This window comes from Chlorocebus sabaeus, chromosome 12, assembly GCF_047675955.1.
Source record: "Chlorocebus sabaeus isolate Y175 chromosome 12, mChlSab1.0.hap1, whole genome shotgun sequence".
Lineage (NCBI taxonomy): Eukaryota > Metazoa > Chordata > Mammalia > Primates > Cercopithecidae > Chlorocebus > Chlorocebus sabaeus.
In genome coordinates this window covers 68,345,060-68,370,092 of record NC_132915.1, presented here as the reverse complement: position 1 = coordinate 68,370,092, position 25,033 = coordinate 68,345,060, and the positions used below count along the sequence as shown (strand labels likewise).

Here is a 25,033-nt window from a genome sequence, read left to right as displayed (position 1 = left end):
TACACTGTGCTGAAGTGAACTTTCCTTTGTGTTCATCATGCCTGGAGTTCATAGCGCTCCATAGGATTTCATGAATCTGTGGATTGATGTGTGTTAAAGAAATAGAATAGTATCCTTTGAAACATTGCTTCTGTCTAGTCTCTCTTTTCTCACCTTCCAGGACAAAATTATACATATATTATACTTTTTCAACATATTCCATGTATCTCTTATGTTCATTTCTTATTTTCCAAACTTTTTTTCTCCCTATGTTTCAGTCTGAATACAAACCTGTATTCAGTTCACTAATCTACTTTCTGCTGTGTCTAATATGTTGCTTCACCTATCTATTGAATTCTTTATTTCAATTGTTGTATTTTTTATTTTTAGAATTTTTTGTGTTTTCTTTTATAGTATTCAGTTCTCTGATGAGATTCTGCATCTTTTAATCAATTTTCTTGAACATATAAACCTTGCTATTTTATTTTAGAGATAGAGTCTTTCTCTGTCACCCAGGCAGGAGTACAGTGGCATGATCTTGACTCGCTAGAGCCTCCACCTTCCAGGTTCAAGCAATTCTCTTGCCTCAGCCTTCCAGGTAGCTGGAATTACAGGCACCTGCCACCATGCGTGGCTAATTTTTTAGTAGAAACGGAGTTTTCCCATGTTGGCCAGGCTGGTCTTGAACTCCTGACCTCAGGTGATCTGCCCACCTCAAGTCTTCCTAGGTGCTGGGATTACAGGCGTGAGCCACCGCACCCGGCCAACCATGCTATTTTAAAGTTCATGTCTAATTATGTCAAGATTTGGATCACCTATGAATTTGTTTCCATTACATATATTTTTCTCTTCTTTTTCTTCCTTGCTTTTCTTTTAAAACAATTGTCTGGTCCTATTTCCTGGTATACCTAGTAAATTTTGATTAAATGCATTGTGTATGAAAAATTGTAGAGGCTACAGATAGTGCTTTCTTTCTCCAGGGAAAACGTATTACTCTTCAAGCAAGTAGTTAGAGGAGTGGCAAATTGCCTTAATCCAGTGAAGAACTGAGATGATTCCAGGTTTAGTTTTAGTTTTTGTAAGGCCCAGTCTATTTTGGTTTGCCCTGATTCCTAGTGTTTGACCCTTGAATGTTCTCAACTGAAATCCTGGGATATTTACTGACCCTGGACTCCAATTTTTATTTTCCCAATACTATTAAACTCCAAATAGTTCTGTTTGTTTCCTTGGCTCTTTTGCTTGGCTTCTCAGCCTCTTGCTTTATGCAGCTTAATTATCAAATATTTTAAGTAAAAATGCCAGTCTTAATACCAGGCTCACTTTTTTATTGTTCCCTTTACTGTGGCACCTTGGCCATGCAAGTCTTGCTACCTTGGTAGCCCAGAACTACAGTTTTTGGCTTCCTATCCCTGAGGGACTGCTGAAAGCTCTGATCCAATGCTTTCTGTTTCTGTGACTAGCCTTCTTACTTACAAATCAGAAAATGCCTCAAAAGAAAACAGCAGAGAATTTGGGACCCATCTCAAAACATTTCTCTCCAGAATGATGGATTTTCAGTCCTAGCTATCCTGGTTGTTTCCTGATGTCTTTGAATAGCTATTTTAACATTTTATTCTGCTTTTCTAAACATCCTTGATGGGAGCTTTGGTCTGATATAAGTGATTTAATAGAGTGGAAGTCTGAACTGAGATTATTTTGCTTAAAAGAAGGAGAATGCATTAGAAAAGGGGTGGCATCTCCCTGTCTTTGGCTCTTTGAGGGGCTGTTGGGTATACAAGGAGCAGACGTGTGTATTGTGGCTCCACAGGAACATGTAGCATGCTGAATAAAAGTCTCAGGGAGAGAGGCACAAACTCTGCATCTGAAAGTCTCCTCAACATCAGCCATTCCCTAAGTGGAAAGTTCTGCCTAAGAGACATAGTGAGCTTCCCAATACTGGAGGAGTATAAGAAGAAACTCAGCCAACACCTGGAAGTTGCTACTGAAAAGATCCAATAATTATCCAATAATCAGATTGCAGAAGGAAATTCATCAGTGGTTACCAATTTTTGTATGCTTGAAATATGAGAAGGTTTTTAAAAATACAGATGCCTAAGTTAACTCACTCACTGATATACTGAACCAAAATGTAGCCCTGGCATCTGTTCTTTTTTTGTTTGTTTGTTTTTTGTTTTTTGTTTTTTGTTTTTTGTTTTTCTTAAACTTTCTTTTTTTTAAATTTATTTATTATTATTAAACTTCAAGTTGTAGGGTACATGTGCACAACGTGCAGGTTTGCTACATATGTATACTCGTGCCATGTTGGTGTGCTGCACCCATCAACTCGTCATTTACATCAGGTATAACTCCCAATGCAATCCCTCCCCCCTCCCCCCTCCCCATGATAGGCCCCGGTGTGTGATGTTCCCCTTCCCGAGTCCAAGTGATCTCATTGTTCAGTTCCCACCTACGAGTGAGAACATGCGGTGTTTGGTTTTCTGTTCTTGTGATAGTTTGCTAAGAATGATGGTTTCCAGCTGCATCCATGTCCCTACAAAGGACACAAACTCATCCTTTTTTATGGCTGCATAGTATTCCATGGTGTATATGTGCCACATTTTCTTAATCCAATCTGTCACTGATGGACATTTGGGTTGATTCCAAGTCTTTGCTATTGTGAATAGTGCTGCAATAAACATACGTGTGCATGTGTCCTTATAGCAGCATAATTTATAATCCTTTGGGTATATACCCAGTAATGGGATGGCTGGGTCATATGGTACATCTAGTTCTAGATCCTTGAGGAATCGCCATACTGTTTTCCATAATGGTTGAACTAGTTTACAATCCCACCAACAGTGTAAAAGTGTTCCTATTTCTCCACATCCTCTCCAGCACCTGTTGTTTCCTGACTTTTGAATGATCGCCATTCTAACTGGTGTGAGATGGTATCTCATTGTGGTTTTGATTTGCATTTCTCTGATGGCCAGTGATGATGAGCATTTTTTCATGTGTCTGTTGGCTGTATGAATGTCTTCTTTTGAGAAATGTCTGTTCATATCCTTTGCCCACTTTTGGATGGGGTTGTTTGTTTTTTTCTTGTAAATTTGTCTGAGTTCTTTGTAGGTTCTGGATATTAGCCCTTTGTCAGATGAGTAGATTGCAAAAATTTTCTCCCATTCTGTAGGTTGCCTGTTCACTCTGATGGTAGTTTCTTTTGCTGTGCAGAAGCTCTTTAGTTTTGTTTTTTGTTTTTGAGATGAAGTCTCACTCCGTCACCCAGACTGGAGTGCAATGGTGCAATCTCTGCTCACTGCAACCTCTGCTTCCTGGGCTTAAGCGATTCTTGTGTCTCAGCCTCCCAAGTAGCTGGGATTACAGATGCCTGCCACCATGCCCAGCTAACTTTTTGTATTTTTAGTAGAGATGGGGTTTCGCCAGGTTGACCAGGCTGGTCTTGCACTCCTGACCTCAGATGATCCTGCCTTGGCCTCCCCAAGTGTTGGGATTGTAGGCGTGGGCCACCATGCCCGGCCCTGGCATCTGCATTTTTAGCAAGCTTCCCAAGTGATCTACAAACTACAGCACAGGAAGCAGCAAACTAAATATTTTCTCATGTACTTCCAAATGAGATTCTATGATTTGAACCTCCCACAGGGATGCCAGCGAGAAAGTCTGCCAGTTTCAGTTTTGTGGGGAGCAGTTGCAGATGTGGAAGAGGATGTATCCCTCTCCTGCCCTCTCTTCTGTCCATGAGGCTCCCCTCTCCCAGAAAGTAGGACTCGGTTTGTTTCTGTTGGGATGACAGACTCATAAAGTTTAGTCACATTGTAGGTTAGCAAGCTTGTGTGGGCTAGCCTTGGAACCTAACCACTATTTATAACATAGTGTCTGTGGGAAAATATGTTCCAAGTTCCAACAAATGCCTTTAAAAAATATGCTGGAGACCAACCTGTCAGTAATTGGGACTATCTGCATAAGTTATTTTCTCAGAAACTTTTAGCATCTCACGATAAACTTGACCTCAGAGGATGGTAATTAATCAGCATTCAGTGTGAGCTTTACAATGGAAGAAAATCTTCTGCCCTGAATAATTGCAGGCCTGCTTTAAGAACAACTATTACTTTTTCTCCAACAATTGTGAGTGTGTTTCTTCCTGCTGTCATTGTCTTGCCCAAGGGAGTTGGTGCTGGCATCACCTGGGAATGATGATGAATGGCCTGGGATATCATGTGGCAGCAGGGATTTCTTCAACCTTGTGCTTGCAAAGACAGCAAGAATTGAGGTCATCTTTCAGGGCTTAGCTACACCTGTGTCCCATTCCAAGGACTCTACCCACGGAAATCTAGTAAAGAGCAGTGTTTCCAGTGTTCTTGGCCCTCCTCCTGATCCTTGTACCTGGGGAGGACAGTTTTTTGAGACAGATGAATTTACAAGTGGCATATGTAAAGTTTATTTAGGGACTTTTGTTGACCTCAAGACCAAATCCAATAGACAATATGATCTTGATCCTCTTAGTGTCCCACAAAACAAAACAAAACTATATCAAGGAAGTTTAAGATTACACTCAGTTACTACCTGGTGGGACCACACTGGGAATGTTCACCTCAAGTCTGGACCTCCCACTTTTAAAGGATCATAGAAATCTTGAAGCCTGCTCCAGTGTTGTGTTCTGGTCAGGGAAGTGGTGTAGAAATGTCATCTGAATGTAATCATTAGGTTGAACAATGGAATTCAAAAATGGACACCACCAACCCTCAAATGCCATTGCGTGCATCGGAGAAAGTTCATGGAGCAAAATCCAAAAAAGAAGTCAAAGGGGCCTCATTTCTGTGATGCTTAAAGCAATTAATTAGAGAAACACACATCCAAGTAAATGTTTAAATCTTTTTAAAATGGTCAGTAGTTAACAACCAGAAATAGACACAAATCACATTTTAAAAAATAAAAGAAAATATAGCCAAATAGTAAAAGATGGAAAAATAACAAGGAGACATTAAAACAAAGCATTAAATGATGTGACCATCACCATAGCAATATGGTATAGGAAATTCACCTAAAATAATTAGGAAATTCACCTAAAAAGTTAAGATTGCTGGTTAATATTTACACTAAGCTCATTCTAATCATTAATCAAAGAAATGCAAATTAAGATTAAAAGAATACTTTTTTCTTAACAAATATGTATGTTTTTCTTAACAAACTGACAGTTGTGTTAAAAATTAAAATACCTATTGTCAAGGATGCAGGAAAATGAATACTTTCATACACAGTAGGATTACAACTTTTTGTATTTGGGAAGAACAGTTTTGCCCTACAGTGTGTGAATAGGTGTGCTCCTGTGTTTTACAGACAGAGAAACTGAGGCCTAGAAAGGGCTTACACAGGTATTGTTTGAGATCCTGGTGGTACCTCAGTGATCAAGACAGATCACATTCCCGACCTCATGGAGCTTAATTCTAAGTGGGTGGGGAAGGAGGAGTAAAACCACAGACCATAAGCAAGTAAACACATAAGGAGGGAAATTGCAGGGAGTGACAAGTGGAATAAGGAAGATAAAAACCTCTGGCCTCAGGCTACAGGCTTTTAGAACGGGTGGGTCAAGGAAGCCATCCCTGAGAAGTGACAGGTGCTGACATTTGAATGCTGAGAATGATCATGCCAAGAGCTGGGCAAGGAGCTTTCTGGCAGAGAAACGGCTTGTGCAAAGCCCTGAGGTGCAAGCCAACTTGATGTGCTCAAGGGACCCAAAAGGTTTAAAGAGAGAGAGCCTCATAGTGGACCATTTCCTCCTTCTCCAGGCGGAGTGAAAGTGGCAGGGATGACTATGAGCTTCAAGAGCCAGCGGGAGGGGAGTGTGGGCGGGTGGAGGAATGTGAGTGACAGGACGAACTCAGGGAGCTGAGCTGGGCTAGAAATGCTGGTCTCCTTGAGGAACCTAGGATTTGGAGTGAGTTTCTGCCCATTGTGTATCTTGAGTGATGAGCAGAGTGGTGGTAGCTAGAGAGGATGCATTTCCAAGGAAAGCTGTAAACAGATCAAACCTGGGCCTTCCAGGAGGACCCTGAATCAAAGGAGAAGACAGACTCCCGGCCAGGACTCATTCACATTTGGTCACGCAGAATTCGTTGCCTGCAGGGTCCACAGCCGGAGGCACTTGGCACTCACCCCCAGGCATCTGTGTGGGTGACCCCATAAGAGACTTGACTTCTTGGCCCCCGTGGGCTCTAGCCACAGAAGACACAGCCTTTGATGACCCAGCTCCACCACCTTCCTTAAAAACACTAGACATGGCCCAAACAACTTGTGGTGGTTTTCAAAAAGCAATTACTACTTTAGAAATCAAAGAGGAAAGAAGTAGCCAAGATGAAATGGGAAGGTAGTCTGGCACAGCACCCACTTCTGCCTACTCCCCACATACACACACACAAGCTGTGTAACCTTGGACATGTCTCTGCACCTCTCTGTGCCTCAGGCTGTAGACTGACTGAGTGCCTGTGACTGTCCCTAAGGGGCCCTTCTCAGTATAAACCGACAATGAGTCAAGTGTCCTGTGTGTGATTTTTCCCCAAGGAGGGTTTTTCCAAAGACCAAGCAGTGGGCCCCGATGACATTTCTGGCAGAGGAGTCGAGAAGTGATTTGAAAAAAGGCCCATGAAGGACCTAAGGGTAATGGGTCCCCCGGGGGGCATTCATCTGGAAGTGCAAGTTCCAAGGTCTGGAGTAAAAAGGCAGTTTTGTTCCTTTGCAGCCACAATCAAAATGTTAATATCACCAATGAAATTCTTTTATGAAATTCAGCTCAATGGGAGAAAAAAAAATCTTTTTTTCAATGCTGGCCTATTCAGACTGTTATATTATGGAAAGTAGACGAAAAAGCAGGAGGGACAGATGCTGCCTGACAACTGAGCAACTGGGCCCTGCCCTGGGTCCCATGCTCTAAGAGGGCCTAATTCAGGCCCCCTGGGGCTCGGAATCTGCAAGCCACGGACACAGCCCACTCAGACCTGCACCCCTTCCAGCTTCCAGACTGTGCCCTGAATTCTCAGCCCATAAGCTGGAGCTGCTTCCAGTGCCTAGGGAGCCTCTTGCCCCAGTTCTTGAGGGTAGACTGTGCCTTTGGGGCTACAGGGAGCTACTGATGCTGGAAGGGGAAGGAGGTGTGGACTGAGCCTGGCTGGGCTGCAGGATGGAGAGGGGTGGGAAGGGAAGGGGAGGGGTGGGCCGATCAGTACACGGTCAGCTCCCTCTCTGTGCTGCTGTGTCTGGCCTGAAACTCAGAGAAGTCCCAGAATTCTGAATTCCAGCTTGGCTTTCCAGATCCTCAGGAAGGTGTATTTATTATGATGAGGAAATAGAGAATATTTTTTGAACAGTTTGTTCACGTGTCTATAACTTTAATGTCCAGACATACAGGATATGGGCCTCTACCTCACCCCAGGCCCTGCAAGTATAGAGGGAAAGGCCTGGTTAGGGTGTATTATCCCCTCTTTCTAGTCTTGCCAACAGACAGGGTTTAAATCTCAGTCTTGTCACTTACTAGCTTTGTGGCACTAAGCAAGTTGACCCACTGAAAATGGGGGTTCTGTAAGATGGGGACAATAACAGTACCCACCTTATGAGGTTGTTGTGAGGGTTAAATGAGATAATGCACATAGAGTCTAGCCCTGTACCTGGCACCCTGTGGGCACTGAAGAATAGCAGTTCTTCTCGGCATCAGGCACCTGATGTCCCTGCTGAGTATAACTTGGGATTCCCCCAATCCACCTGTTTTTCCAGACTCCACAGCAGTATGAGAGAGAGTACAACAACAAGCGGTCAGGCGTGGGGCCCAGCAAGTTCCATGGGTATGCCTACGATGGCATCTGGGTCATCGCCAAGACGCTGCAGAGGGCCATGGAGACGCTGCATGCCAGCAGCCGGCACCAGCGGATCCAGGACTTCAACTACACGGACCACACGCTGGGCAGGATCATCCTCAATGCCATGAACGAGACCAACTTCTTCGGGGTCACGGTCAGTCCCATGCCTCTGGGCTGTTTTCCTTAGTGTTCCTTGTAAACATGCAAAGTAAAAGAGGGGCTGTTACAGGCTTTCTGTTATGCGATCTGTTATCTCTGATCATCGAAATAACTAATTGCAGGCCCTAGGATTGCAGGACTGTTCCCACAAGGGGCAGGGGCAGTGTGTGCTCTTGGACACATTGGGAAAATGCTTTTCTATGACTCTTGGATAAGAAAGGTCATAGAGGCCAGGCATGGTGGCTTACACCTGTGATCCCAACACTTTGGGAGGCCGAGGCAGGTGGAACACCTGAGGTTGGGAGTTCAAGAGCAGCCTGACCAACATGGTGAAACCTTGTCTCTACTAAAAATACAAAATTAGCTGGGCGTGGTGACGCATGCCTGTAATCTCAGCTACCTGGGAGGCTGAGGCAGGAGAATCGCTGGAACCTAGGAAGCAGAGGTTGCAGTGAGCCGAGATCATGTCATTGCACTGCAGCCCACGCAACAAGAGCAAAATTCCATCTCAAAAGAAAAAAAAAAGGGGGGCATAGAGAGTTGACTGCGCACACAGTGCAGGCACAGTTTACCAGATGGTGGGGTGGGTGGGCCAGGAGAAGCTGTGGACCCAAAATCAGGTTCAAATCCTAGGCCTTCATTTACAAGTTACCTTCTTTGAACTACAGTTTTCAGTCACACAATGGAAATCATACTTACCTTGTAAGCTAGTTATAAATATTACACATTATACAATACAACTTGTTAATATTTATTGAGCAAGCTACTTGCTCTGAGCCTCAAATTTCTCATCTGGAAAATGGGGATAATAATATAAATCTTGCATGGAAGTTGAGAAAATAAGCAATGATAATATGGCTAATACTTCTTGATTGCATATTATGTGCTAGACATTGTGCTAAGTACATAATGTAGTTAGACTCAATATTATATGCCTAGTGCTAGGCACATAGCAGGCACTCAATAAATGCTATTGTTACTGTTAATAACGATTACACTGTATCCTTATGTCATCCATGGGAAGTAGGTGCTCTTATTATCCCCATGAACAGTGAGGAACCTGGAACTTAGAGTATTGAAGTACTATAGCTAATCAGGGTCACGTGGGATTTGAACTTGGGTCTAGCTCTTAATTGCTGCAGAAGGTAATGGACTAAAGTGGTAGTTATTTATGTCTCATGATGTATTCATCACTGCCTCTGCTCCAGAAAATATGGAAAATTCATCTGAAGAATAGATTGAGTGGGCTAAAGTGCTGTCCTGTGTTCTAATTTAAAGATTCAGAGTCGAGTCAGTCTGTCTTGGGGAATTAAGGGTAGGTAAGCTGAGCTGGCTGAGGCATTTCTTGAATATGCATATTCATGCATACCTGTGCTGAGGCTTGTATTGTTGGTCTGGTGGGCTGGAACCTGTGCAGGTGCTGAAGGTGTGGATAATGGTGTGGATTCCAAGGTAAGATGGGCTCCCTGTCCTAGAGCCTGTGGCTCACATGCAGGGGCAAGGCCTAGACAAAAACAATGAGAGGTTAAAAGTGCTTGGCACTGTGAGAGAAACTATTTGAGCCCAAGCCCAAGCTCAGAGGGATTTCTGTGACTTTTTGTGAAAAAGTCAGGGTAGGTTTTTTGGAAGAGTAGCATTTGACCCATGCCTTGAACTGTGGGCAGGAGTTAGACGTGCAGAAAGGGGCTGGCCAGAGGGAGCATGGTGAGCAAGGGAGAAATGCAAGAGGGAAGGAAGGACCGTTAGTTGGGCTGGAAAACTGGGAAGCTGGATGAGGAGGCTGGGAAGGGAAGTTGGGGTCCAGTTTTGGAGGGACATGCTGAGGAGACTGGCCTTTATCTTCGAGGCCAACTCTTCCCAAAGTGTGGTCTGCATCATCTGGGAGCTTGTTAGAAATGCACGTTCCCAGGCCCCACACAGGCCCATTAACTCAGAACCTCTAGGGGTGGGGCCCAGCCATCTGTGTTTTAACAACCTCTGCAGGTAGTTCTAATGCACAGCAGGGTTTCAGACCACTGCTGGGCGGCAGTGGGGAGGCACTGAGGTGGCACTGAGGTTTGCTCAGACGAAGTCGATTTCCAAAATCCCTGAGCAGAGCCATTCTGGACTAAAGGCTCTGAGAAATTCACTCCCACAATGTATTGGTGAAGTCCATTTTTGTAGCACAGCCTAGATTCAGGCTGGAAACTTTAACAGCTTTCCTCAGACCAGTAGCTTCAAGAATTATTTTTATTCTCAGAACTCTGTGTTATAAAATCTCACGTGGAGCCTGGTATATAAAACTGATTAAAGAAGAGCTTCTCAGTTGAACAGAGAAGGAGCCCTGAACTCTGCCTGTTCAGCCCTCTCTTCCTGCAGCCCCCTCCCCACCCCTGCAGCCCCTGAGACCCCTCCCTCAGAAATGCTGGACAGAACACCCATCAAAATACCTCCAAAGTGCTTTCTCCTCATCCTACAAGTTCATGGACTGAGATTCAGAGAGGGGTGGGATTCGCCCAGGGTCCCACGAGTAGCATTTTGGCAGGGCTGTTTCAAAATGAATTCAAAGTATCCAAAGTTGAAATGGACGAATAGAGAGCTACAGACTCTAGAAAGCATTTTGCCATCCTTCATAATCCTAGAACTCTGCATTTTGCCCAGGTGCCTGATAGATCTTAATTGGAGATCACTTATAACCACTTCTAAATGCTCCCTTTCATCTAAGCCAAATAATACATAATCCTTACTTGATGAGCAATTAGCTAGACTGCCTGAAATGTTCTCCATGGCTTGAGGATGAGTTTCTTTTTAATGGGAAATTCCTTGGCACCTATTTATGTCTGCTCCAGCTTGTGACTCAGAACTCAGTGAACATCAGAACTGAAAGTTGTCTTAAATATCCTCAAATTCAATGCTTTTTGGTGTAGATGAGTGTCTGAGGTCCAGAGAGGGAAAATGACTCCTTCAGAGCCATGCAGCAAGATTGTTTAGCACAGCGGGAATGGTAGCTGCCCAGGCCCTGCCTCCACCCACTCAACACCATCTCCCTTTTCTTTGCATAAGTGCCCCTTTAGTGGAGACAGACCACAACAGTGAAACAGTCCTGCACTCCATGTTACCTTCCTTCTATCCCCTTTGTCACATATTAACAGGTGATTGTCACTGGGTTGTAGACAGGTTTCATTAAAATTGTCTTCTGGTCACAGAAAAAAGGACATCTTCTGACAAAATAAAAAGTGTCTCTGTGGTTCAAGGAAACCACAGAAGGCCAAGTTCAGCTATAAATAGAGTTAGAAAGGAAAAGAACATGGGAGGTGGAAATAAGTGGAAGCATTTTCCATTTGCTGAAGGGTTTTCATTATACAGCATACACAGTATCCATTTTTCCACTCTTAGGCAGACATCTTAGTCTGGGTGCCCCCTCATTTAGCATGTTTACTACATGGGAAATCGTTTAAACACATTAAATTAATTATATCCATGACTCAATTTCAATTGATTCAGTATGCACACTCTCTGCCGGGAGCTGGGCCTGTGGTCCCGCCTTGGCATGTGGATGAAGAAATGTCTTCCATGCATCCTAGGTTGGGAATCCACCTTAAATCAAGGCGAGTTCTGTTTTATCTTCTTAGAAGCTCTGCTCCCAGTGGCTTTCCTCAGGGAACACTCTGAAGTGGGATTCAGTGTCCCTATGGCCCTCCGATGACTTGGGGGGCCATCCATCTCTCTGATGTTCAGCCCTAGGATTGCCCCTCCATGATTTAGAAGTCTTAGGATGCTTTCCCTCCTCCATCCTCCTCTTCTGTCAATTATGCAACCAGGAAACTCAGGCTAGAATTGGCTATTTAAATCTCAAAAGCCCAGAGCATTCTGAGAATCCCCTTTTCTGAAAGTAACAGGGCTTGGAACCCAGTTCAGCAGAGCTTATCATTAGGGCAATGATTCTTAAACTTCTAAAGGCATGAGAATCTCCCAGGGAGCTTCATTTAAAATGCAGGTTCCCTGGGCCCCACCCCTTAACTTCTGATTCTGTGGTCTTATGGTAAAGCTCAGGAATTCACATATTAAATAGCAGTCTAAGAGATTCTTAAATAACCTGAGAATTGCTTGGGCCACACACACACACACCCCTTTGTGGTTTAAACCTGTTGGCGATGGATTTGCTCCTACATTCATTCACTGCTCTAGCAAGCCCTGCACTGTGTGTATGGAGTATAGAGAGGAATAACATGTGGTCCCTTCCCCCAAGAATCCCTCATTCAATAGCAGTGGGAATGGACAAGTAGAGGAACAATTGCTAGGCAGTATCCAAGGTCTGCCCAAGGCCTCTGGAGGAAAGACGGTTTCGCTTAGGGTGGCTAATCAACAATTGCAAGGTAGCCATCTGTGGGGAACCCTCCTGTGCATGTGGTGGGAGTGAGGATGCAATACCAGGCCCCTCTTCCCAACACTTAACATGTCAGTGTGCAGTGGCTGAACAGACTGCTTTCATTTGGCTTTCCTAATCAAGATGCACTAAATTCATCTTCAGTAGACCATAACCTTTCAGCACATGCTTGGAAACACTAGCTAAGCCTTCAGGTGAAAATCAAAGCCTTAACATTCTTCAGGTGATCATTTTTTAAAACTCTTTCCAGTTTCCAGTCTCTTACAAGGGTGACCTCCCAGATCTCAAGGTGGACAAATCCTTTGGGTATGTCAGGCTAAGATATGATGGCTGTTACCGGCAGTATACCCTGTTTGGTAAATGTATCTTCTGATTTGTCTCTTAAAAGGACAGCACATTGAGATTGTGGTGGCTAAATTAACAGAATCAGCCGGGTGCAGTGGCTCCTGCCTGTAATCCTAGCACTTTGGGAGGCTGAGGTTGGTGGATCACTTGAGCCCAAGATATTGTGACCAACCTGGGCAACATGATGAGACCTTGTCTCTACAAAAAATACAAAAGTTAGCCAGGCATGGTGGCAGGTACCCGTAGTCTCAGCTACCTGGGAGGCTGAGGTGGGAGGATCACCTGAGCCCAGGAGGTTGAGGCTGGTTATGCCTCTGTACTTCAACCTGAGCGATAGAGTGAGACTCCATCTCACAAATGAAATAAAATAAATTAATAGACTCTCATTTTATCCTATGAAAATTGAATCCATGCTTTTCCAGGAGTTCCTTAGGGCAGGTACACTGGGTTTGGATGGGGGCTTTTAGGCGTCAAGAGCATTTGACCGTAGGGAAATTGAAAGAGGCTCCCGGGGAATGTCTTGGGTTATGAGAAGAGGGCTCCATTCTTGCTAAAGTTTCCTGTGACTGTCCCTCATTCTAGGTGGGTGTACTTTATGTGGGAACGATCACAGCTGGAAAGAGGGTGACCCATAAGTTCCTCCAAATACTAGAGCCATCCTTCATCCTCTGCCCAGCATCTCTCGACCAGCAGCGGGTCTGGACATCCTAGTGTAACGTGTGTCAGGAGAGGCTGGCACCCTTAGGTTCAGGCATTTCACCTCCGATGGCTGTTATCTTCTCATCGGTCTCACCAAGGTGAAGAAGAACAGCAGATGGCGATTTGCAGAGTTTATTGATCTTTTGTTGCTGGTGAAGAGGGATCCAGCCTTAGCCAGTATACCCCTTAAAGTTTCTGCAAGATGTTTAAAAATTATTTCTACTAAGACTCAAAAAATGCTTCCCCCACCCCCTAGACAAGTCACCACCCCACCACCCACCCTATCAGTTTTTTTACCTAAAAAGAGGACATCATAGAGTTAAACTCAGTTTGGTTGGAATTCCAAGTACTCCAGGTAAGGTCAAACTAGGTAGCTAGAGAAAATAAACAGGTTCCTCGTTCCAGGGGAATTTGCAATGTTGGCTCAAACCCATGTTTATTTCATACCCACTGTTGCCTCACCCTAGTCTGATGTTAGAGTTTGTGCACTTGGTTTTTTTAAGTCAAAACAGATAATTTTACACACACACACACACACACACACACAAATGAGTTACATATCATCTTGTTAGAGTTGTCCCATCTCTCCTGCATGTTTGATCTTTTAGGGTCCTGGTTTTACTTTCCAATGTAGAAATTAAACTTCAGGCCTCCCACCAGCCAGACATTTGTGTCTTATATTTGATATCATCATTTAGCTCATAGAAGTCTTTTTTAGGTTGAATCTGGGAAAGAAAAAGACAAGAAACAGGGCACTGGGAACTCCATCCAGAAATAGGGAAAACTCTACCCAGTCAAGATTTGATACCATTTGGGGCTGGTCATTCTTCCAGTTGTGACTCTATCCCCCAGATTATCCTGATTGTGCCTGTTTCTTGATTTTGTGCTCAAGGCTGTCACTAGAGAACTTGTTAGAAGCTCTGAAATAGTCCAAATGTGGTATAACAACTGGGAGCACTAGAACACAGGGCTCGTTCCAGTGACCCTGTGCTAGCGTCCAGTGCCACCCCACGGTTTCCTATTCTGAGGTTCCTTTTTCATGTTCCTTTCTTGCTTGCTGCCCGGGAGCAACAGCAAACCCATCCAGAACTTTCTCTATACCTCATGTGTCCCCAGCACATCCCAGACCCAGGTTGTTCCAGTGAAACTGCATCACACACAAACATAACATAGGAGCTGATTTGGGACTCTAATCTCTCTCCCTCTGTTCTCTGGCTAACCAGCCCACCCTCAAACTCAGTTGAAATGTACCATTGCCCAGGACGTGGCAGTTATCAACTCTAACAAGAATTGCACATTTGGAAACTCAAGCAAAAAGAGGTCACAGTGTATGTATCTCTTAGAGCTGTGTGACCTTGGAGAAGTTATTTACGTCTCTGTGCCTCAGTTTCCTCATTTGTAGAGTGGAGGTAAATATGTCTTCTTTCAAAGTGTTATTGTGGGAAATAACAGTAAGGTTTAGTGCCTAAGAACTACATTGTCATTAATGCTATTGTTATTACTACGGCTATTAAGCTGGCTACTTTACAAAGAAGAGTTTGTGTGGGTCTAATCAAGACCCAGCAAACAATCATTGCATACCTGTGAGGTACCATTCTATTTCATATATATAATGTCCTTTCATCCTCTAAACAATAAACAAATCTTTTAACTTGTATGAAGGCTGTAGTGGTTTAATATCCAAACAGAACCAAGTAAACTTTGCCTCTAAGCAAGAACACTTGAGTTCTCTCCTGAGGCCATTCACCCTAGAGATTGGAAAGTTACCTTAATGTGGAAGGCGTCTGCTCTCAGCTCTCCCTCCTTCCTCCCTTTTGACTAGTTCAGTGCTCCAGCAGCCCTAAGCATTACCACTCAGCGTTATACACAAAAGCTAATGGCAGCAGATGCTGATGGTGTCCCACGCAGATCTCCTGAGCTCAGTTTCAGAGGGCTGCTCAGGTTTACCCATCCCCCAGCTGCTGCAGGTGCCTCTGCTAATGGCTCACACCTGCTGCCTTCCCTACAGGATTGGGCGATTGGTGCCTTCTGCCTGGAGGTGCCTGGGAATTACACCCACCCCATCAGCCTGCAGCAATGACGGATGGATGCATTGGTACAACACACAGTGCAATTTACCCTCCAGGGCTTCCAACCAGAACAGGCTGAGGCTCACCTTCATCTGAAACCACATCTGAGCATGGCCTCTTGCTTTTTCTTCTCTCCCTTACAGGTTTCTTCTGAGAACACGTCGTTAACAAATTGTGGACATGTGATTCCCTGTCCTAGGCTTTGTTTCTGGAGAACCCTATCTAAGACACCCATGTGTATTTATGGGAAATTTAAGCATTTTCAAAAGAAAATTTTTACTATAACTTTATAGTTACCATATGTGTAACTTTAGAACCAGTGGTCTTCCTTACCTCCCCCACACCCGGTTGGAGGGTTCTGGACTCTTCTCCCTCACCCCTGGTGCATTTTGCATGCACCCTTGCCCGTTGCAGTAGCCTGTAGGAGAGCCATATTTGTCTCCTCCAACGAATTAGTATCTCCCAGATTTTCAGGGACCACAGCCCTTCCTTTCTCTGATCCCCTCGTACTTCACCTAGCCCTTTATGCCTGGTGGAAGCTCAATAATTCCTGGTAACCTCTAGTTAATGTTGTTGGATTAAATTCGCACATGATTGAGAAATTCAATCACACTTTTCTACTCTTTTGCCTTCCAGGCATCTATAAACTAATAAGACTTTTTCAACCCAATAAATAATCAGAACTGACAACAGAAGTACTAACAGGACTTGGATTTCTTGAATCTGCTAATAGTGATTACCAAATTCTTGCTGTGATACCTGGTATCAGTAATTCACACAAGGTCACGTGCATGTGTGTGTGTGTGTGGGTGTGCATGTGAACGTGCACACATGCGTTGGAGGAATCCCTTCCTGAGGCAGCAGAAAAACTCATCCCTTATTCCCCTCCCAATTTCTTGTTTCTCCCATAAGCATCTCTCTGGGGCTCAAATCCCAGGGCTTGAGCAGCAGAAGCAATTGCTGATGGGCCCTCTGTGACTTCAGATTGTCAGAAACATTTTTGAGAGGTAATTGCTAGTAATAAACAACAACTACAATAATAATAATCCTTGCTGTGTGACTGCCGTTTACAGAGTGCATTTATAGTCTCTTCCATCTTCCTTCCTTAATGCAGTTACATTTATTCACTCATGCTAATAATAGTTATCAATTAATGAGCTCCTACTGTATCCCAGGAAGCATTCTAAGCACTGTTCCCTCATTATTGAATATGATGGGACGTATAATTCCCAGGCCCTGGTACACTCCTCCAGTGAGCTGCATCTGGCTGGCTCACCTATCTCACATCCCTCCCCTCCTCTCTCCTTCCCAGTGAGACCTAACCTGACACTCTACTTTAAATTGCAACTCCCTCCCCATTCACCCACTCCCCCTCTACTCATTCTTTTCCACAACAGCTAGCCCCATCTGACATACTACATATTTTACTTATTTATTGTCTGTTTTATTTTCTGCTGTATCTCTAAGGCTTAGAACCGGGTGCCCGGGACATAGTAGGTGCCTAATAAATATTTGTTTAGTGATTTAAATAATTATCGACCATGTCATAGATTAAAGAAACAGGCTCAGCAAAGTTCAGTGATTTGACTGAACTTTGAACCCAAGATCCCACAGGTAGTAAGTGAGAGTTTATGCAAGGCTACCAAGTCTGATTTACTCCAAGTCCATATTCTTAAGCATTTCAGTATCCAATTAATTCAACCAGCGTTCCTTGCACCTCCAGTAAGCCAGACCAGGGCCAGGTAGGAGTAGTAAGATGTAAGGTTTTGCCCCCAAAGGGCTCACAGTGGGAACAACCAGGTGAGATGCATCAGAGAGACAGCAGGTACTACCATCCCCATATTAATAGTGAAGGATGTTACGGTTCCCCTCTGCACTGGACTATTTGTGTGTCTATCTGCCTCCTCCTGCTGGACTCTGAGCCCCTTGACAGTGGGGCCTATAATGATCTCTGTACCCCTGGTGTCTATAAGACCCAGCTTTTAGTCCATGAAATATATTTGCTGATTGAATGAATTACAAAATTATAGCTCAGAAAGGCAAAGTAGCTATGTTGGGGTCCCACAGTGCATAACTGGTGAACCTGGCTCAGAACTACATTCTAGGTCTTCTGATCTAAATGCAAGTGTCTCACAATCTTGTGCTCTTAGGTGTTGCTTGGCTGCCTTTCCCCCGTTAATTTAAATACAATTACAAATGACTGCAGACAATGTACAGCACAGGAAAGAAACCTACTCCTTCTGCTGTCAGACAAATTTGAAAGATCAAAATAATGTGGTTTAGCAATTTGTTTGAATTGATGCCTAACCTTCCAAAGCTTGCAAGTTTGACTTCATCAAGTCAGGGAAAAAATAGCTATTTCCTTAAGAAAAGCAGTGTGGGGGAGTGTATCAGCTTATGAGAGCTTCAACAGAAGGTGCAGGCTCTGTCTTTATCCCTGCGAGAAACAAAGAGGAGGCTCCTTGGAAGGAGCCAGTGACATGGTGGTCATAGCAAATCACTGTAATGACCGATGTCATGGTAATAGGAATGGCTAACAGTTTTGAATGCCTATTATATGCTGAGTGCTATGCCAAGCTCCTAGATGTATTATTTCACTTAATCCTCACATTCACCTGCTATGGGTTGAATTGTGCCCCCCTAAAAAATCCATCTGCTGAACTGCAACCCACAGTAGCTCAGAATGTGACCTTATTTGGAAGTAGGGTTGTGGCAGATGTGATTAGTTAAGACGAGGTCGTACTGAAGTAAGGTAATCCAATATAACCAGTGTTCCTATAAAAAAAGGGAGATTTGAAGACAGCCAGGCACACAGGGAGAATGCCATGTGATGATGAAGCAGAGATAGGGATGAGGTTTCTATATCATCAGGAGCGCCAGTGATTGCCAGCAAACCACCAGAAGGTGACTGATCCTCCCTCACAGCCCTCAGAAGGAAGTGACCTTGCCAACACCTTGATCTCAGACTTCTAGCCTCCAGAACTGAGATAACAAATTCCCATTGTTTAAGCCACCTAGTGCATGGTACTGTGATGATGGCCCTAGCAAACTGACACATCCCCAAAAAGTGGGGACTGTTATTGTCATTGTTTTGCAGCTGAGAGGTTAAGGAGGTAGAGGATTAAGTAATTTAACCCTCTCATTCAACCTGAGAGATTAAAAAATTTACCCAAGGTCACGGAGCTAGTGAGTAGAGAAGCTGGGATTTGAACACAAGCCGTCTAACTGTCGACCCTCACTTTTAACCATTATCCTACATCTATAAAAGCTCTCCTCCATTAGGGGCAAAAGAATCCAGCCTGAGAAGGACAAAGCAGAAATAAACCAATGAGATCAGCACTTCCCACCACCCTAGTTTCCAGGGGGAGCTCTGTGGTTCTCCCTAACCTGCTGAGTAAGAGGCAAGGCTGAAGCCAGGCCCCCGCCCCTTGGTTCTAGGCCAGCCTCACTGAAAGCTCTGGCCACAGCACTGGAAGAGACTCTTTATATTGTACCCACCTTTCCCCTGATTGGGAGGAGGGAGGGCATTTTATAACCTCACCTGCCATGTTCTAACTTATTCATGTGTTTCAAAATAACACATATTAATACATATTTATTTTGGATTATTAAAATAATCCATGTCCTTTGTAGAAAATGTGAAAAGTACAGGCATGCACCAAAGAGAAATCAGTCTCCCAAAACCTCATATCATTCAGACAAACCCATGGGACACTTCACATTCAGATGTGATCCTTTTTCTTTTTTTAGTTTCTTTATCATTTATTTTGGTCCCTCATATTATAAAACTTTTTCCATGGCAATGGTTCTCAATCTTCTTAACCCTATCATTTTTTAAATTGTGATAAAATATGTATAAAATAATGTTTACTGTTTTAGTCATTTTTAAGTGTACAAATTCAGTGGTGTTAAACACATTGACCATGTTATACAAGCAGCACCACTGTCTCCAGAGCTTTCTCATCATCCTAAAGTGAAACTGCGTACCCATTAAATAGGAACTCCCAGCCGGGCGCAGTGGCTCATGCCTGTAATCCCAGCACTTTGGGAGGCCAAGGCAGGCAGATAACCTGAGGTTGGGAGTTCTAGACCAGCCTGGCCAACATGGCGAAACCCTTGTCTCTACTAAAAATACAAAAGTTAGCTGGCTGTGGTGGCACACGCATGTAATCCCAGCTACTTGGGATTTGGAAATAGGGCTGAGGTGGGAGAATTGCTTGAACCCGGGAGGTAGAGGTTGCGGTGAGCTGAGATCATGCCATTGCACTCCAGCCTGGGCAACAGAGTGAGACTCCATCTCAAAAAAAAAAAAAATAATAATAATAATAATAATAGTAGTAATAACTCCCTTCAGAGGAGTTTTTATTATTATGTGAGAGCTAATTTTATTTAGCTATTATTTATTATGACAGAGCAATTTTATTTAGCTGTACACTTATTTTTTAAGTATTTTTAAAGATATCATAGGTAGTTTGCTAATTTTAGAGGGAAATAATGGTATTTGCAAGCTCCTGCTAACCAAATAGTTATTAGCCCAGCAAAAGTCTTGTTGCTTTTGCATACAGAAACCTAAGAATGTACATTTTTAAATGTGGAAAATATAAATAGCAAATATTTTAAAGTAAATAGTATAATTAAACATTAGTGATAGCCCCACTATTGAGGAAAATCCTCAGAGATATATCCAGATCCCATATGAAAAACGAATCTGAAGATTACATGCATTTCTCTTGATGCGAGACCAGAATCCCCTCTGTGTGTGTGTGTGTCAAGGTATGTTAGCCCAGGAGCTTCGGAAGTTTTCTGAAATCAGGAGAAGACAGCTGACATAAATTTCAGCTGACAGGATGGCATGGCTTTGGGCCCTGGTGGACACTGGCTCCGCCTGCCTGTGCTCATGCAGAAGTTACGCACACACACTCGATGTGACACTCTGTGCCCGCCTGGATGAGGGCCAGACCTGCGTGATGGAGAGAAGGACACTTGGAAGAGCCAGTTTCTCATGAAATTCTAACCACCACTGCCACCTCCTTCTTCTTTCTCAATGGAATTCAAGCTTCCTAGAATTACTGCCTAAACCACTAATTTTAAAGTAAAGACCTGGAGTCTGGTTGGGGCATTGTAAATTGTGGAAGGGGGGAAGTGGGGAACTATAAGTGACTGGAGGGGTGGTGCCCACCTTTGTCTTCCTAAGAGGTATGAAATGGTTAAGAGCATGGAACCTGGAGACAGACTTCCTAGGTTCACATCTTGGTTCCATTTGCTAGCCAGATAAATTTGAGCAAGAAGTCAACCTCTCTTCATCTCAGTTTCTTTTCTATAAAACATAGATAGTGCCTTAGATCAGGCTCCTTGTAAATAGACTCAGAGATGGGACATGTGTGCAGAAGATTTGTCAGAGAGCACGCTCTGGATACACCTGTAGGGAAGTGAAGGGGACAGGCCTGGGCAGAGCAAGAAGCTAACAGCAGTGTGGCTGCAACTGAGGCTCCAGCTGATTCTGGTAGCTCTGGAGCTGAGATGGTCCAGGTATCCTCTTAACAGCTAGTCACTGGCCCTCAGAGCGGGTGTATCCTTAGGCAAAGCAGTTCCTCATGGTGAACGGTAATTCACAGTGAGGAACCAGGCTGGGACCCTTAGTAGCCAATATTCTCAGGAGCTGGGGATTGATGGTGCTTTGGCCCTAAAGAGGCCAAAATACTGGGTAAGCCCCCCAGTAACCCTTATAGATAACAACGGGGCCTACCTTAAAGGGCTGTGACAATTAAAGAGGTTTATACATGTTGAGTGCCTGGGACATAGTATGTGCTGAATTAGTGCAAGGATGATGAGGAAGAATGTATTTGGATACCAACTTCACAGTCCTCTAGACCCTCAAACACCTATAATTAATTTTCCAGGAGATTCTGTGATTGGTGGGTCCCCAACCAGCTGCTTCAGTTGGATTCTTGCAGCTCTTGCCATCTTCGGTAATTCACATTCTCACATTCATATGCACACAAACATACATGCATGCATGCACACACACACACCCCTAAATATGTGGTCTATGGGTATTCATATTCATCATGTATATAGCTATGTATCAATGTATTCCAGTAGTTTTAAAACTTGTTTTTCAAAGGAGATTTTACCTAGAAGCCCAATGTTAGTGTCCTTCATTTAACATTTATGTTAGTGTCAACATTGCATTTAACATTACATTTTCTTTTTCAAATTTGCTCTTTGGAAGACTTTGCTGACTGTCCCTTTGGATTTAAAAATTAGTAAGCAAATTTCTGCAGTAACAAAAAAGAAGCAAAGCCTTCATGGGGAACCTGGGTCTGAGCTCTCAGGTCATCTCACAGGAGGCAGGCCCTGGAGGACAGCCTGGCAGCAATGGCAGCTTTTCCAACAGAGCAGCAGGTGCCCAAGAAGGAACCATGGTAGCTAGTATCCAGACCCACACTCTTTATTTTAATGTTGCATGTTTATTTGAATGTGCACTGTAAAAATATAACTAGCATTTAAGGTAGCAAGATAAGCATTCTTTTTCCATTTTTTTTTTTAAGGCAGATATTCAGTAAAGGAACGCACAGATGGCGGGTGGATGTTGTGAAAACCATGAGGGTGGCACATGTATGACAAGGTTTGGGAAACAGTGACCTCCTTATTGCTTTATCTTTATCTTAAAAGTCACTGTGGTCATCCCCTTAAAAGCTTAAGAAATGAATCAGAAGAGAGTGGGAAAGAGAATGAGAAAGAGAGGGGTGGGGGGGAGAGAGAAAGAAGGGAGAGGGATCCACCAGCAGCAGCAGCAGCACGTTGATTTTCTTGGCCAGCTTGTGTAGTTACCAAAGCAGCAAACAGTACTGTGCTTTTTACTCATGAGGTTTTTGTGTTAGGGTTAATAGCCTTTTTGTTTCATGCCCTTTCACCTGATTCCCATGTTTTCAGTAATAAAAAAATGGTAACAGGCCAGGGAGTGGGTGTCCACTGAACAGGGCAGAGTCAAACCACTCTTAGACACGTGGCCCTCAGCAGCACAATGTAGAAATCCTTGAATTTGCCCTCTTTTGCAATCATTTTGACGCCAATTAATTGGTTCACTTGCAACAAAGGCTTCTACTACCAACTCCTTGAGGGTAGGGTCTTTCTGAGATTTATCTCTTTTTTCAGTTTCTAGCACATGGCCTGTCCTATAACTGAAGTTAATGAACAGCTACATCAGAGAGATTTTTATCATCATCCCTGTCCCCTACTTCTTGAACGTCTCCTCAGGGTTTTACACATAGTAGATACACAGGAAGGGCTGGCTGGCTGGTTGAATGGATGGGCAGATGGGTAGAGTGGTGGAGACATGGGTGGGGGATGGGTGGACGGGTGGGAATGTGAGTAGATAGTTGGACGACTGAGTGGAAGGAGTGAATGATGAATATGTGGGTAGGTGTCTAGATATAGATGGATGAATTTGTGGATAGGTAGATGGATATAGATGGAGGGATAAATGTATGGGTAGGTAAATATGGATGGATAAATGGATGGATGGATGGACGGACAGATAGAGGTGTGGACAGGTGGATGGATACAGATGGGTGGATGGATGGATGTGTGGGTAGGTCAATAGCTATAGGTGGATGGGTGGATAGATGGATGAGTATGTAGGCGGATGGATGGATGGATGAATGGATGGATATGTGGGTGGATGTGTGGGTGGATGGATGGATGGATAGTTATGTGAATAGATGTATGCACGGATGGATATGTGGGTAGATGGATGGATTAATAGATGGGAAGATGGCAGGTGGGCAGATAGGAGGACAGACATAGATGAAGGAGTGGATGAGTTTGTGGGTGGATGAATGGATGGACGAAAGGATAGATGTGTAGATAGGTGGATGGATATAGATGAGTGGATGTATGTGTGGGTAGGTGGATGGACACAGATGAATGGATGGACAGATGATTATGTGAGTAGACTAATGGACAGGTGGGTGGATGGATGGATGGATGGATGGATAGATGGTGGATGTATTGATAGATGATAGCAGGTGGATAGCTAGGCAGATTGGTGGACAGGCATAGATGAATGGGTGGATGAGTTTGTGGGTGGAAGGGTGGGTAACTGAGCTAGTGAGTGTGTGAACACTAGACCTAGGAGAGGTAATTTCAGTTCACGTGTCTGCTGCATTTTAATCAAAGCACTTTTCTCTAGAAGGATCTTCAGAGGCAATGGCCCTGATATTTTGACTCCTTTTCTGTACAGGTCCTGACCTCTCCAAAATGTTTGCCACATTTTCTGATGTGAGATCTCATCTTGTCATCTGGCTCATGGAAATACATGTTTTATCTGATGCCTTTATTCCTCACTCACACTTCACCCTTTCAGTGTGAAAGGGCCTCATTAAAATCTGTCCTCTACCCAGTTACTCTTTGAGAAAGTTCCTTGTTAGGGTATTTCTGCTGTGAAATGTATCACACCGACCCATGTGAGTGCCAACCTGAATGCTAAAGACCGTTATTAGCAGATTTAGCCTAGAGATGTTTCAGAGTTGTCAGTTCTGATGTTCATAGGATTATATTTTCAAACATCATCACACATCCTCTGTGACAGACTTGATTACTGTGATGAACTAGTTTTCTTCTTTTGAGAAATGTTCCAGTTGCAAAAATGATTCTGAAAGTATTTAAGCAAGATTCTAGGCAAGACTGAAGTGATGCTGTTTCTTTTGGGCAGCTCATTTAGCTTGCTGGGGGAGGCAGCTTGGTGTAATAGGAAGAGCACTGGGCATGGAGCCTACAGATCAAGGTTGCATGCTGTCCCCGATGTCTTAGCAGCTGGTGACCTCCGCAAGTCTCTAATCTTTGTGTTATCTTCTGCAAAGTGAGAATAATGACCAGGGACCCCTCGCTGGGTTGCTCTGAAGATGAAATAAGGAAGGTGCACAACAAACTGTAAAGTGTTGTGGATGATTGAAGGATCTGTGGTAGTAGAATAAAGAAAGCCACACCATATATACACACACACACACACATATATATAAAATATATATACACACATATATATAAAAAATATATATGTATATGTATATATATGTATATATATCTTTTGTTGTTGTTAAATAACAGGAGAAATCAGGTATTGACAGTGAGGAAATTATATGTCCTAGGACCAATCAAACACTCTTTCTGGGCCATAGAAGGTTTATTATCAGTGATGGGACCACAGGTAAAAAATCTGGTACAACCACAGAGATGTGTCTGTTTCCCTTTGCTCATTCATTTATTCTACAGACATTTACAACCACCTATAGTATGAGAGGGATGGGGGTGGCGGCTGCTGGGGGTACAACTGTGAGTAGGGCAGATGTGATCCCTGTACCCAGGAGGAAGCAGATAAAAACAGATAATCATCTGAATAACCATTTCAATATAAATAGTGAAAAGTGCTTTGAAAGAAAGTTACAGGGGTACCTGTAACATGGAGGCTTGAAGATGAAATAAGGAAGGTGCATAACAAACTGAAAAGTGTTGTGGATGATTGACAGACTGGGGATCAGTAAAGGCTTCCCTGAGAAGGTGACTTTGAGTTGAGA

At 43.6% G+C, this 25,033-nt stretch overlaps 1 protein-coding gene across 1 annotated transcript in view; it reads left to right on the top strand.

The window, feature by feature from the left end:
• The window catches only part of GABBR2 (gamma-aminobutyric acid type B receptor subunit 2), a 419,145-nt gene that overhangs the window by 248,084 nt on the left and 146,028 nt on the right, over positions 1–25,033 (top strand). Inside the window, exon 7 of the mRNA XM_007968615.3 lies at positions 7,738–7,974. Within this exon, the coding sequence (XP_007966806.1) occupies positions 7,738–7,974 (237 nt within the window). The remainder of the gene's footprint in view (positions 1–7,737; positions 7,975–25,033) is intronic.